This window comes from Pinus tabuliformis, chromosome X (assembly GCF_031772625.1).
Source record: "Pinus tabuliformis cultivar Carrire ecotype Pingquan chromosome X, CPIR1, whole genome shotgun sequence".
In the NCBI taxonomy this organism is placed as follows: Eukaryota; Viridiplantae; Streptophyta; class Pinopsida; order Pinales; family Pinaceae; genus Pinus; species Pinus tabuliformis.
The window spans coordinates 106,611,300-106,626,060 of record NC_142308.1 but is presented as its reverse complement, the minus strand read 5'-3'; the positions used below and the strand labels follow the sequence as shown (position 1 = coordinate 106,626,060).

Genomic DNA, 14,761 nt, shown 5'->3' with positions numbered 1-14,761 from the left:
ATCAATATAACCTGTCAGTCTCACTCCATCCCCCTGCCTGTAGTCCAGACCATAATCCATTGTCCCCTGCAAGTACCGCAAAATGTGTTTTGCAGCCACCCAGTGAACCTTCCTAGGCTCACACATAAACTGACTCATCGTGTTGACTGCAAAACAGATATCTGGTCTAGTGTTGACCAAATACATCAAGGAACCAATCAGCTGCCTGTACAATGTGGGATCCACCAACTCGGAATCCGAAGCATGAAGCTTCTTCCAGTTGGTGATCATCGGTGTCGACATGGGTCTACAATCCTCCATGTGGAATCTGCCAAGGATGTCCACAATATACTTCCCCTGCCCCAGGAAGAAATGCCCCTCCTCCTGCCACACCTCCAAACCCAAAAAGTAATGCATCAAGCCGATGTCCTTCATCTCAAACTTCGCCTCAAGATCTCTCTTGCAGTGCTCTATGAGTCTCTCTGCACCTGTAATGACCAAGTCATCCACATACAGCACCGAAATGAGAGGCTCCTCACCTATCACAATAAAGTAAAGGTTCGGATCTGCCTCACTCTTTGTGAAACCCATCCCCTGCAAGTATGTATCTATCCTGGAGTACCAAGCTCTGGGAGCTTGCTTCAGGCCATAAAGGGCCTTCTTCAGTCTGCACACGTGGGACTCCTTCCCATGCACTTCAAAGCCCTGTGGCTGCTCAATGTACACCTCCTCATGTATGAAGCCATTGAGAAATGCAGTCTTCACATCCATCTGGTGGATCTTCCAACCCATCTCTACTGCGATCGATATAATGGAGCGGATTGAAGTATATCGAGCCACGGGAGCGAAGGTCTCCTCATAATCAACTCCCTTTACCTGGGAGAACCCTCTAGCCACAAACCTCGCTTTGAATTTCTCAATGCTGCGGTCTGCAGCATGATTTACCTTGTAAAGCCATCTGGAAGTAACCACGGATTTGCCCTCAGGCCTCGGCACCACCTCCCAAACATCATTCTTCATGATAGAAGAATACTCCTCCTGCATGACCTCTCTCCAGACCTGCTGGCTAACTGCCTCCTCATAGCTAGAAGGCTCAGAGTCAAGGATGCTGGTAGCCATTGCCATATAGCTACAAAACCTCTCAGGTGGTCTACTCTCTCTGACCGGCCTCTTAGGGTCAGCAACAGATGTAGCATCTCTCAAGGTGTCCTGAAGCCACTTGGGCTTCCTCTTCCCTGAGCGCACTTCTCCCATTGGAGAATGAAACTCCTCCTCATCATCATCAGGAGCCTGAACTCCTAACTGTCTGTCTGTTGTCCTCCTGCCTGCACTTGAACCTGTAGAAGCTGAGGTACCATGTGAACTGTCCATCAGTGGACTCCCTAGTGAACTGCTCTGCATGCTGCCCGGAGCACCACCCCTCTGGCTCGGCGAGCCACTGCTCACTGACGAACCTGACATCCTCATAGATGTACCTCCGGATCCTCCTGATCCCTGCCCACTGGATCCCTGCGACTGGCTCAACTGCTGCTGAGGGTCTGGCTGATCCAGATACTCTAACTCCCGTGATCTCCTAAAGGCCCTGTCCTCCTCAAACTTCACATCCCGCCTGACAACAACTTTCCTCTGTGCAGGAATGTAAATCCGAAAGGCCTTTGAGGTCTCACTGTAGCCCACAAAGATACCCTTCTCTGCGGTGGGCTCTAGTTTGGTCCTCTTCTCCTTGGGTATGTAGGAGTATGTAATGCATCCAAAGATACGAAGATGACCAATATCAGGCTTCTTCTCAAAAAAAGCCTCCTCCGGAGTCATGTGCCCCAAGGCACGATGCGGACTCCTGTTCTGCAAATAAACAGCTGTGTTGCAGGCCTCTGCCCACAAGAACAATGGCAACCCCTGATCATGTAACATGGCTTTGGCAACCCCTAATCATGTAACATGGCTTTGGTAGCCCCTACGATGGATCTGTTCTTCCTTTCCGCAACCCCGTTTTGCTGGGGGTTGTAAGGAACAATGCACTCCCTCCTAATGCCTGCCTCCGCACAATAGTCAACAAACTCTCCAAGGGTGTACTCTCCCCCATTGTCCGACCTCAGGGACTTGATCTTCCAACCTGTCTATGTCTCCACAAGAGCTCTAAACTCCTGAAACCGCTTGAAGACCTCACTCTTGGTCTTCAAGAAATAAATCCAGGTCCTCCTGTAGTGATCATCAATGAATATAACATAGTACTCATATCCACTCAAGGAAACATGAGACATCCGACCGCTCACATCAGAATGAATCGAATCAAGTATCTCAGTCGCTCTGTTGTCACTGCTGGGAAAAGGGGATTTGGCAAACTTGCCCATCGCACATCCTCTGCAAGTATCAAAGTGATCAGTACTGAAATCTGGCACACCTGTAGTGATCTCCCGCAAGGTCCTCAAGGCTCCATGATACATATGTCCCATCCTGTGGTGCCAAATCTCACACAGCTCAAAACTGCTAGCTCTGTTGTCGGTACTACTGCTTAATGCCAAAAAAGACTGGAATGCAAACTTGTACACCTTTGCATGGCGTACACCTATCACTCTAGCTGAATCAGCTGGAGTGCCCCTGGGATACATCAACACCTGTCCTCCCCTGAACAGTACCTCATATCCTCTGTCCTCCAAAGCTGATACGAATATGAGGTTCTTCCTCATCCCTGGCACATAAAGAACATCTGTCACCTTCAAGGGAGGTTTGGACTCCCTCTGAAATGTCAGTGTCTCCACCCCGACTGCTCTAACAACTCTGTCATCACCGACTACTACCTCTATATCAGTGCCACTCTCTGAAAGCTCTAAGAAGTACTCACGGACTCATGTCATGTGACGTGAAGCCCCACTATCCACATACCAGATACCCGAAGATGCTCCGCTAATCGAGGGAAAAGCATGCTCCCTCTAAACCTGTGTGGCAGGTGATCCTGCACTAGAGGACTCATACACAGTGAACCCAAACTCCCGGTCAAAACGAACTGCAAAGTCCTCAACCTCTGCTGAAGCTGCCACGTTCTGGTCCTTCCCCTTCTTCTTCTTCTTCTTCGGACACACAACTGCATAGTGTCCCATCTTTTGACAATTCCAACACTTCACCTTGGAATAGTCCTTCTGTGTGTTGCCCTGTTTACCTTTATCTTTGCCTTTGCCCCCACCATTGCTTGTGGAAACCTGCTTCTTCCCTTTGCCTTTCTTGCCTCATGCCGACAGTGCTACATCCTCATCCTGCTCAACTAGCTTGGCTGCCCCAAGCTGACCTTTCCTGATCTCTATCTGAATGCAATCATCCCAAAACCTCTCCCATGTGGGAAGGGTCTCACGTGCACAAACCCCATCAGCAAAGTTCATCCATGAACGGGGGAGGCCATTCACTGCAATCCGCACAAACTCAATGGGTTGAATGGCCTCTCCAATTGCTGCCAACTCATCTCTCACATTAGTAATCTTTGTGAGATATCCAGCTGCACTATCATTACCCATCTTAATGTTCTTCAGCTTCTCCTTCAGAACCATTTTCCGGTTCTCATTGGTACTCTGGTAGAATTTGACAATGCTGTCCACATCTCATGGGCATTGCTCTTTCCTCTCACATGAGGAATGCAATGGTCTTTGACTCCGTTTAGAATCAGTCTCTTACCCTTGTTGTTCTTTTTATTATAAGCAGCCAACTGAGTAGCATCAGTAGGCACAACAACAGGGTTCTGTGTGGTATGCACCATAATATCCCAGACTTCTGCCTCCTCAAAGATACTCTGCATTCTCTCCTTCCAAACGGTGTAATTTGTATGCCCATCCATCCTATCCTCCACCCTCAATCCCAATGACATCCTGTTGTCCTAAAACTGAAAAATAGCACTGTTGTAGTAAAGATAAAACTGTTGTTTGTGAAAAATCAGCTTGCTGGAATTTTCTGAATGAAAAATCAGCAGCTGTAATTTTCTTCCTTGCTGTCCCAAACTGCACTTCAGCACTCAAGCTCTGATATAAAAAAATTTCATTTCCCACCCTGGTTTCAGTTTCACCTTATTTCTCCCATACAGTTAAATGCCCATTCCCATATCCATACATTCAACAACTGAAAAAATAAATTTTTGCTGAAAACACAAATTCTGGAAATTTTACAGAATGCTGGAAAATGCAGAAATAAAATTCAGCAGGTACAAACAGCGATTTAACACATTTGAACACAGTGATTTTTTATCAATGTGACCCTGGAAAAACCCCATACAACTCTTGGGGAAAACCAGTTTGAGAGCTCTTCTTTATTTCTGGAAAATGCCTTTTTACAGTGAGAAATATTCAGCAAAAAATCAGCAAGCAAATTTACAACTGATCTCTTTTTCCGTGCCTCACAGCCAACTGGGAAATACCAGCAAATAGCGAAACAGGACAGCAATAAATGTTGTACGGCCGCCTCGATTTTCATGCCCACTTTCAGCCTTAAATGCTGTTGTACGGCCTGCAATAAATATGTTGTACGGACCTCGATTTGCGTGCAGAAAAATAGTGATACGCTGTACGGATTTCCTTGGAAAACATGCCAGCAAACTGCTCCTTGATTTCTGTGCAAATTGCTCCTCGATTTCTGTGCAAACAGTTGTACGGATTTCTAGAAAATCGTGCCAAAATCTGCCTTTCACTGTGTGCTGAATCAGCTGCTGTCTCCTCCTCCCTGCCCAGAAATCTCCCTTGCTCTCTTGCTCTCCTTCTCCCAATCTGCTCATGAAAGAATGAATGACCTTTTCCTCCTTTTCCTCCTTTAATCTAACCCTAAGTGACTTTTGAGTGATCCCTAAATCCAATGGCTGAAATAGATTGAGATCTAGGGCTGAGATTAAATGCTCATTTAAATCTCACTTTCTATTTTTTAATTCACCCCACTTTAATAAAGACCCACTTAGTCATTTATTTCCAAAGTCACTTTTCCTTTCTAATTTTATATTGACTTTATTAAAGTCACTTTAAAATTAGACTTTAGTAACTTTATCACTTAAAGTCACTTTTAAATTAGATTTGACTTTAAAAAAATTATAAAATCACTTTAGGAGAAAAATTAAATTCTTTTTGGACACTTTTCCCTAGGCCAAAGATCAAAGCCTTAGGGAACCACCTGTCCTCCGGTACCAAATTTCAACAAATTGCTGCAAGTTGATCATGGATCTAAGTGATCTTCATGAGACAACTAATAATTGAATCTAATCTGAACATCTACATATATCTTAGCTTATTCCTTAATATTGTCTTCCTATTTATGTTCTCACTCTGGTAAAGACTTACCAAGGTGTTGAACATCTCCTAAGCCATCTTCTTCTTGGACAAGCAAGGAATCAAATGATCCTTCACTGCATCCAGGATTACTCACATGACTCTAATCTCCTTCCTCTCATGAGCTACCAATTGTGACATGTCTATCAGTGAAGGAACTACTTTGTCAACAATCTCACAAAGAACATTTGTCCTTCAAAAGAAAAGTAACTTTTACTTTCTAGGGCAAGAAGTTTGAAGCAACGTTGAAAAATCAGCATCAACAAAAAATATCTTTACTAAATCATTAACAAAAAAATCAACAAAGATGCATAAATCGCGGGAAACATTGAAAATACAAAATATATTCATTTTTTTCAAAATCAGAAAAAGTCAGGAAAAATAAGCAAAAATTGAAAAAACAGAAATAATCAGGAAAAATTGTTGAAGAAAAATTCGTGATTTTTTCAGGCCAAAAAAAATCACAATTTTTTGGCACATTGCTAAAAAATCGGTGATTTTATAAACACTGATTTGAAGCTCCATCAAATCTGTCTTCAAACCTGAGATTAGTTGTTGTCTTCTTCCATATCTAAACAAAACTGCCCTACATAGTACAGATGTGTTTAGCCCTTTGAGCATCCGATAACAAAATAACTACTGGTCCCTTGATCTACTAGATCTACTTGTTGTATACCCAAATCTGCACTAGGTCTGTCTGTTGGTCACTCAGATCTGCAATCTGCCTACTATAAACCCAGATCTACACAATATCTGTCTGTTGGTCACTCAAATCTACAAGATCTGTTTGTTGTATACCCAGATCTGCACTAGACTTGTCTTCTAGTCAATTAGATCTGCAAGATATTCTTATTGTATACCCGTATCTACCCCAGATTTGTCTGTTGGTCCCTCAAATCTGCAAGATTTGCTTGTCGTATACCTAGATCTGCAGTTGTAGTTGTAGCCTTCAAATATGTTGTTGTAACCTTCATATCCGATGTTGTAACTACTTGGAAATCGACTTCTCTCAAAGTTCAGGCTCTGATACCATGTTAAAATCACGATTCTAGCAACCTAGGTAAATTAATTCCTTTTCATTTCCTTGCTAAAAAAATAATTTAGATTGAATTCTTCAACTAATAATAAAATACACTTTCTAGAAATTTTACCAGAAATTAAAAATCAGCATAAGCCACAACAAAACCAATCTCCAAAATACACACAAAAATTTCTGCCTTTCAAATATCATTTTTTCAGAAAAATTACTCCAAGCTTACAAGGTCTCCCAAACTAAGAAAATAGCCCACTAAGAAAAAAAAATACAGCAACACATGGCTCTTTTGGTGCACTGTACATCCTGCACAGCCCTGCCAAAACCTATTGTAAAAAACCCTTCTGCTACTAGTGAACTCTATCCCATAAATTTGTATGGTTGTCCTCCTTGTTTGCTGGATTGTATAGTTTCCTGAAGTTGCCTCTACAACTGCTATGTACAGCCCCTTCAATTTCTGAAAATTGAGTTGATCTCCTTTTGCTGCTCGCAATGTTTCCTCTTTTCCCCTTTTGACTTGCACAATGAGTGAAAATCCTTTATCACTCTCCAACTTGTGTTTTTCTAACACAATCTGTGTATCATACTCTCTGTTTCTTTTCCTTTCACTTTGTCTCTCTTTTATAGCATTGAGATGATGACCAAGTCTCCATAACCCTATTATATCTCAATAGACAGTGGACATTACATCAAAATCACTAATGTAAATACTTCACATTTTATTAAACATTAATCAACTCACTAATAAAATATTCTTCACTATTAAAGTGAATTACAAAATACAAAGGACATTTTCAGACGACCTCCACATGCCCAACACTAGACTTGTGCAGAAGTTCCTGCCCGATGCTACAAACATCAACAACCTCAATGTGACACACTGTCAAACTTGAGCTTTCATATTGGACAGATAACCTGACAACTAGTAATATCTCTAACTTCTGTTTGAACTAGTGGGCAATTAATATATAGCATTCATCTCTTGGTCCGATCACTCTGTGCTCCTATTGAATTATTCGTGGTCTTGTTCTGACTCGTTCGTTTTCCATAGTCATATTTTCCAATGAGATGCTATAGTCATAAAGGATTTGTGGATGAAAATATGAATATATGGAGATTTGATGACAGTTGCAATATGTCTCTTTGCATGTAATTTTTGCTAATGATTGACTTACTATAGTTGCAATTTAAAGAAAACATGTAGCAAATGTTCCTTCATATAGCTTGGGAAGCCACGATTTGAAACAATTTAACCAGCCACCATAAAGCAACTACCTTTACTATCCTATCTGATAATTAATACTTTTGAAGTTAGATATATGAAAACCAATAGTTATACTGGCTTAGTGATTGCTGTGCACAGGACCGTAAGAGTAACCCCAATATCTCACATCTCAGTGAGAAGACTGAAATGTTTGGGATTTATTCTTTAAGCTTTTCCTGTAACTACATCTTACAGTCTCTCACAGGTTACAACTGAAAACAGGAATGTGCTGTAAGCTGTATCAACTTTGTATAACAGTTTAGAACTTGGGCACATTGTTTTCTCACCTTACATAAGACATACTCAGCACCAGCAGAAAGCATCAAACGTTGTGTCTCACCATCTTTCGGAATGGTTTTACCTGCTTAGCATTCAATTCCGATATCAAGATGAATCAGGGCCCAATACCAACTATATCAACAAAATTTACATTATAATTTGTAAGCATGCAGTTTATCAGAAATACAAAAAGCATGTTATGCTATTTAACAAATACAGAAAAAAAAAAAAATGACAGCTTGAGAACAAGGCAACATTAAAGAGGAATTGTGAAGGTCATCTTTCTCAACAATTTATTATAATACAAACTGCATGAGGTGGTCTTTCAAAATGGTGCTTGCCATCACATTCACATTTTCCATTGTTTATGATGGCAATCTGTTTTCCATCACACAATGTTTACTTTTTGCAACAAAGATGGCAATGCACTGAGAGCATTCTGTGCTTGTGATTTATTTCTGTACTAAGAGTCCAGGTGAAGTAGGTCCAGGTGGTGGAGACCTGTTTCAATTTCTCTACATTCCAACTATTAATTTTAGTTATGTTCTATGCTTAGAGCAATTTATTTCAATTTTCACAGTTAGCTCAATATCTTTTCCAGATTAGCAATCACATTAGCATTAAAGTAAACTGCAGATAGAACATAAACATAAATCGCAGAAGACAAGCCAAGACAAGAGGACACAAGATGTGGCGCTAGCCAGGGACAAACCCCAATGTGGGGAAACCCTTGATCAATTCTTCTTATATGTTCTTCAATAGTTCAGCAGAGAGAGAGAGAGATAGTACGTTTACAACAGAAGTCAACACTTTGACTTATCTAGATAAGAGCATAGATCATCTCTAAGAAGATGATACATGAGATCAGTTGAAGACATGCTGCTTCAACTGATTCTCCAAGGTGACTCCTTCACCTATCGTTGTGCTGCATTTCGTCATCATGCTGCACCTCACCGCGCTGCACCATGTTGCACCCATCATCACTATGCTGCATCTCATCACGCTTCATTAATCATGACTGTACCCATCACTGTATTGCATTATGTGCCATTGCTGCACCATGTTGCCATACTGACCTATGTGTTAGCTGCATCTTGCTTGCTTGTTGTCCCTAGCATGCTTGTTGTCCTTAGCATGCTTGTTGTTGCATGCTAGCTGTCCCTTGCATGCTAGTTGTAACATTGCATGCTTGGTGTATTTGCTGCTAAGTACCATACAACTGTCCCAATGTTAGTTATTTGTCCCTTGCATGCTGCTCTCCTTCGGAGATAGATGCTCTGGCAGTTCCGGCAATTCCGGTTGTTCCCGGCAATTCCAGCTGTTCCCAGCAATTCCAGCAGTTCCCGGCAATTCCGGCTGTTCCCGGCAAATCCGGCAATTCCGACAGTTTCGACAATTCCGGCTATTCCTAGCAGTTCCAGCTTCTTCCCTCTGCGTCAGCTTTCTCACCTGTTCCAGTAGTTTCCGACAGTTCCGGCAATTCCGGTTGTTCCCAACAATTCCGGCAGTTCTGGCAATTCCAGCTATTCCCGATAGTTCCAGCAGTTCCATCTTTTCCTGACAGTTCCCGACAGTTCCGGCTTCTGCCCTCTGCATCAACTTTCCCGGCTGTTCCGGCTATTCCCGACAGTTCTGGCAGTTCCCAGCGATTGCGGCCTTTCCCAGTAGTTCCAGTAGTTTCCGGCAGTTCCGGCAATTCCTACTATTCTTGGCAGTTCCGGCAGTTCCCGGCAGTTCCGGCAGTTCCCGACAATTCCGGCAGTTCCCAGCTTCTGCGCTCTGGATTAGGGCAGCGTTATCCCTTAGGATCTCTCCTCCTACTAAAACCCAAAGACAAGTAGAGAGGAAGAGATCCCAAGTGTGTTGAAATGACTTGAAGGCCACCTCTATTTATACTAAAACGTTGAGCACAAGTGGGGTTTATTTGGTTGCTGGCCGACCTTGACGAATTGTCCCATAACACAAATAAATTCATATCTCCATGAATACTTATCGGAATCGGATGATCTTTAGATCAATCCTACACCTCTCGATGAGAGGGATCCAAGAAAAATATCAGCTTCCATTAATAAGATGACCCACATGGAGTTTGGCCCTAGTTTCCAATTTTAACACTCCCTCTCAACTAGGGAGAACTCCATCCGCCGATCCATATGTCCGACTGTACTATCTCTGCCATCAGTGCCCTGCACTGCTTTGCTATGCTGAGCTCTGCTTTGCTTTGCTCTGCTCTGCTCTGCTGAACCATGAAGAAGAAGAATTGATCGAGAATGTCTCATACCATTCTCTACTGACCCGAAGTCAGTTTCATCTGAAGAGTGTGTCACATCACTCTTACTGGCCCAAAGTCAGTTTTATTGATCCTAGATCAATATCACAAGAGTGTCTCAAACCACTCATATGGATCCCAGATTAGTTTCATTGATCCCAGATCAATGGAGGTCATCCTAGCATAGGGAGTACAGTAGATACATCGATGCGTCCATCGATAGTACTACTATGGTCCCTAACCCCATTTCCCTGCTCACTGATCAGATGAGAGGTACTTCCCATGAGTCCCAGACTGCATGGGTAGGATGCCTCGACAGGGTAACTAATCATCCTGTCCACAGGAGAACGAATCATCCTGCCCCACAGTCGCCACGAGAGAACTAATCATCCCGGCCCACAAGAGAACTAATCATCCTGTTTCACAGTTGCCATGGGAGAACTAATCATCCCGACCCAGAAGAGAACTAATCATCCTGTTCCACAGTTGCCACGAGAGAACTAATCATTCCAGCCCACAGGAGAACTAATCATCTTGTTTCACAGTTTCCATGGGAGAACTAATCATCCTAGCCCACAAGAGAACTAAACATCCTATTCCACAGTTGCCACGGGAGAACTAATCGTCCCGGCCCACAGGAGAACTAATCATTCTGTTCCACAGTTGCCACAGGATATCACACGGGAAGGTTGAACCTGTCATCTTGTACATAGTGCACCACCAGGGGAGGGTGAGTCGCCGTGTGGTCGTATGTTGCTCCAGTAAGGACCCCAAGCCCCCCAAAGCTCCCAGAGCTCAATGCATGCAACATGCAAGACCCTTATAAGAAGGTCTCTCAACGACTCCAAGTCGTTCGGGAAAGTCACAAATTTGACCTTTCCCTGAGGCTTTGACAAAATGTCTGCGACCTGCACATCAGTCTCAATGCGATGGAGCCTCCTCGCTCATCGACTTACCATATCCCAGATAAGGCAGTATTAGATGTCTATCTGCTGGAGCAATCATCGAATACGGGATTCCTCAATAATCGAATCCCCCCTCTGGTTGTCACAGAGAATCACAGTGGTATTTATCATGTGTACAAACAACTCACTTAAGAGCTTTTGCGACCATGCAGCTTCACACGAGATCATACGCGTAGCTATGTATTCGGCCTCGGTGGTGCTTATAGCAACCTACTTCTGCTTCTACTCATCCATGATATCGAAGCAGAATCCAAAGAGAACTACCATTGAGAAGTGCTCTAGTGATCCTCCACACTGCCTGCCCAGTCAGCACTAGAATAATCATGCAGTTTCATATTTCCGGCAGTGTATCTCAATCCATGAGAAATTGTGCCCCGAAGATATCTCAGAAGATTCCTGGCACCAATCCAGTGAGGCTCAACCAAATATGAGCTCACCATGCTAACTGCAAAACATATGTCCGGACAAAAGTTCACCAAGAACATCAACGCAAATGAGTTTATGAAACTCAGAGGCATTTCCCAAATCTGGTCCGACATCACTACCATATAACTTCTGAAAGTTAAGATCCTCGAGGTAGTCACAGGCTTGCAATTTATCATTCCACATCCGAAATCCAACTCCCTCTTACTTCTGCAAATGAGAGGGTTTGCACATATTAGAAATAGGTCGTCCTCATAAGGTGCCAGTATGAGAGGTCTATCATCCACAACCTTCGGGTAATGGTTTGGATCGGTTTCACTCCTAGTGAATCTCAGCTTCGTCAGACAGCTATCAATCCTCTCATACTACGCCCGGGGTGTTTGCTTCAAGCCATAGAGGGCTTTCTTCCACCAGTATACATGAGATTCCCGATCATGAATCTCAAACTACTCGGGTTGTTCCAAACCTGTGGACCTGCTGCATGAGGGGAATGGTCCCCTTATCAGATTTTCCTTCGGTACATCTCAGACATGTACCTTCATGCTCTTCTTGAATTTAGGCATCCGTATCACCATCTGACTCACATCGGGTAGGGCCCCATAGGTAGACCTCCGGTGTTATAGATGCGATATGTCAATTGACATGAACCCCAATGGACCATCCTGCAACTTGATACAAATTGCCAACCCTGAACCCATGAGAAAAAGCATCTTTGAAAATTCTATTTTTTTAACACATACCTTTCCATCGATGAGTGCCACCCTGTAACCTTTGACTTCCATTGCCGAAATGGACACCAAGTTCTTCTTGCGATCAAGTAAATAAAAGAGATTCTGTAAATGAATCGAGTTACCCTCATTCAATTGAGGGGTAATATTCCCTAAACCCTTTCCGGGATAGGTAGCATCGGCTCCAAGTATAATCCCATGATTGTTTCCATCTCTACCAAATTAGAGAGTGCACCCTTCTATCCGATGAAGTTCCTTGAAGCACTACAATCAATAAAGCAGATTCCCAAAGAATCTGAAGAAGAGGGCCAATACAAGATAACGCTTCTTTATCTTATCAAAAACAACATTTGATTCTTCATACCTGGGGTTCCTTGCTTTCTTTGAAGAGTCGGCGATTTCCTTGATGACCTACATTACCTATCATTCCTTTGATCATTGAAGATGTCCCTGGAATGATTGTTATCATCATCAAGTGATGTGTCCTTGCCAATCGGACACCCCTTCGTATAATGGTCGAACTGCCTTTCCTTTCATCCTTAGATCTGGACTTCCCAATGAAGTGATCTTTAGGTAGGCCATCAGAAACTTCCGCTGCGCCATTCTGATAATATTCTCTGCTTCGACTTCACCCTTGGTGAATTTGAAGAGGGATAAGGAATCCACTGATCCTTTTGTCCTTTCCCAACTGTCTTCGGTGATTGCTCTTTCACTCTTGCTTGGGCATTGTCTTCACCTCAGCTCTGATACCATGTTAATTTTAGGTATGTTCTATGCTTAGAGCAATTTATTTCAATTTTCACAGTTAGCTCAATATATTTTCCAAATTAGCAATCACATCAGCATTAAAGTAAACTGCAGATAGAACATAAACATAAATCGCAGAAGACAAGCCAAGACAAGAGGACACAAGATGTGGCGCTAGCCAAGGACAAACCCCAATGTGGGGAAACCCTTGATCAATTCAATAGTTCAGCAGAGAGAGAGAGATAGTACGTTTACAATAGAAGTCAACACTTTGACTTATCTAGATAAGAGCATAGATCATCTCTAAGAAGATGATACATGAGATCAATTGAAGACATACTGATTCAACTGATTCTCCAAGGTGACTCCTTCACCTATCGTTGTGTTGCATTTCGTCATCATGCTGCACCTCACCGCGCTGCACCATCCTGCACCCATCATCACTATGCTGCATCTCATCACGCTTCATTAATCATGATTGTACCCATCATTGTATTGCATAATGTGCCATTGTTGCACCATGTTGCCATATTAACCTATGTGTTGGCTACATCTTGCTTGCTTGTTGTCCCTTGCTTGCTTGTTGTCCCTAGCATGCTTGTTGTCCTTAGCATGCTTTTTGTTGCATGCTAGCTATCCCTTGCATGCTAGCTGTAACATTGCATGCTTGGTGTATTTGCTGTTAAGTACCATACAATTGTCCCAATGTTAGTTATTTGTCCCTTGCATGCTACTCTCCTTCAGAGACAGATGCTCTGGCAGTTCCGGCAATTCCCAGCAGTTCTGGCAGTTCCGGCAATTCCGGCTGTTCCCAGCAATTCCGACAATTCCGGCTATTCTCGGCAGTTCTGGCTTCTGCCCTCTGCGTCAGCTTTCTCGCCTATTTCGGCAATTCCCAACAATTCCGATAGTTCCGGCAATTCCGGTTGTTCCCGGCAATTCCGGCTATTCCCGACAGTTCCGGCAGTTCTGTCTTTTCCAAACAGTTCCCGACAATTCCCACTTCTGCCCTCTGCGTCAGCTTTCCCGGCTATTCCGGCAGTTCCGGCTATTCCCGACAATTCCGGCTGTTCTGGCTATTCCCGGCAATTTCGGCTTTTCCCAACCGTTCCGGCAATTCCTGTTATTCCCGGCAGTTCTGGCTGTTCCCAGCAATTCCGGCAATTCTCGGCAATTCCAGCAGTTCCCGGCTTCTGCCCTCTGGATTAAAGCAGCATTATCCCTTAGGATCTTTCCTCCTACTAAAACCCAAAGACAAGTAGAGAGGAAGAGATCCCAAGTGTGTTGAAATGACTTGAAAGCCACCTCTATTTATACTAAAACGTTGGGCACAAGTGGGGTTTATTTGGTTGTTGGCCGACCTTGACGAACTGTCCCATAACACAAATAAATTCATATCTCCATGAATACTTATCGGAATTGGATGATCTTTAGATCAATCCTACACCTCTCGATGAGAGGTATCCAAGAAAAATATCAGCTTCCATTAATAAGATGACCCACATGGAGTTTTGCCCTAGTTGCCAATTTTAACACCAACCCTATGACCTACACCGAAGACTGACATCTCATTCTAAATTGACTCTTGGATCCCCAATAATATACTCTAAACAAAACTCCAAGTCAATGTTCTAGGGGTAAATGAAATCTGTTGAGGCACCCAACTTTGCTCCCAACTGCACTAGATGAAGACAAGAGATCAACTCAATAAGGTCTTTTGCAAAGCCTCTACCATAAAGGATGCCGAGGAAAAAATATTTCCATTGAAACAGCAACTAGGTCT

At 43.1% G+C, this 14,761-nt stretch overlaps 1 protein-coding gene across 1 annotated transcript in view; it reads right to left on the bottom strand.

Annotated features, from left to right (window-relative positions):
- Nucleotides 1–14,761, bottom strand: part of LOC149138627 (Haloacid dehalogenase-like hydrolase (HAD) superfamily protein) — a 232,583-nt gene that overhangs the window by 39,267 nt on the left and 178,555 nt on the right. The window contains exon 6 of the mRNA XM_089447098.1: nucleotides 7,855–7,928. Within this exon, the coding sequence (XP_089303224.1) occupies nucleotides 7,855–7,928 (74 nt within the window). The remainder of the gene's footprint in view (nucleotides 1–7,854; nucleotides 7,929–14,761) is intronic.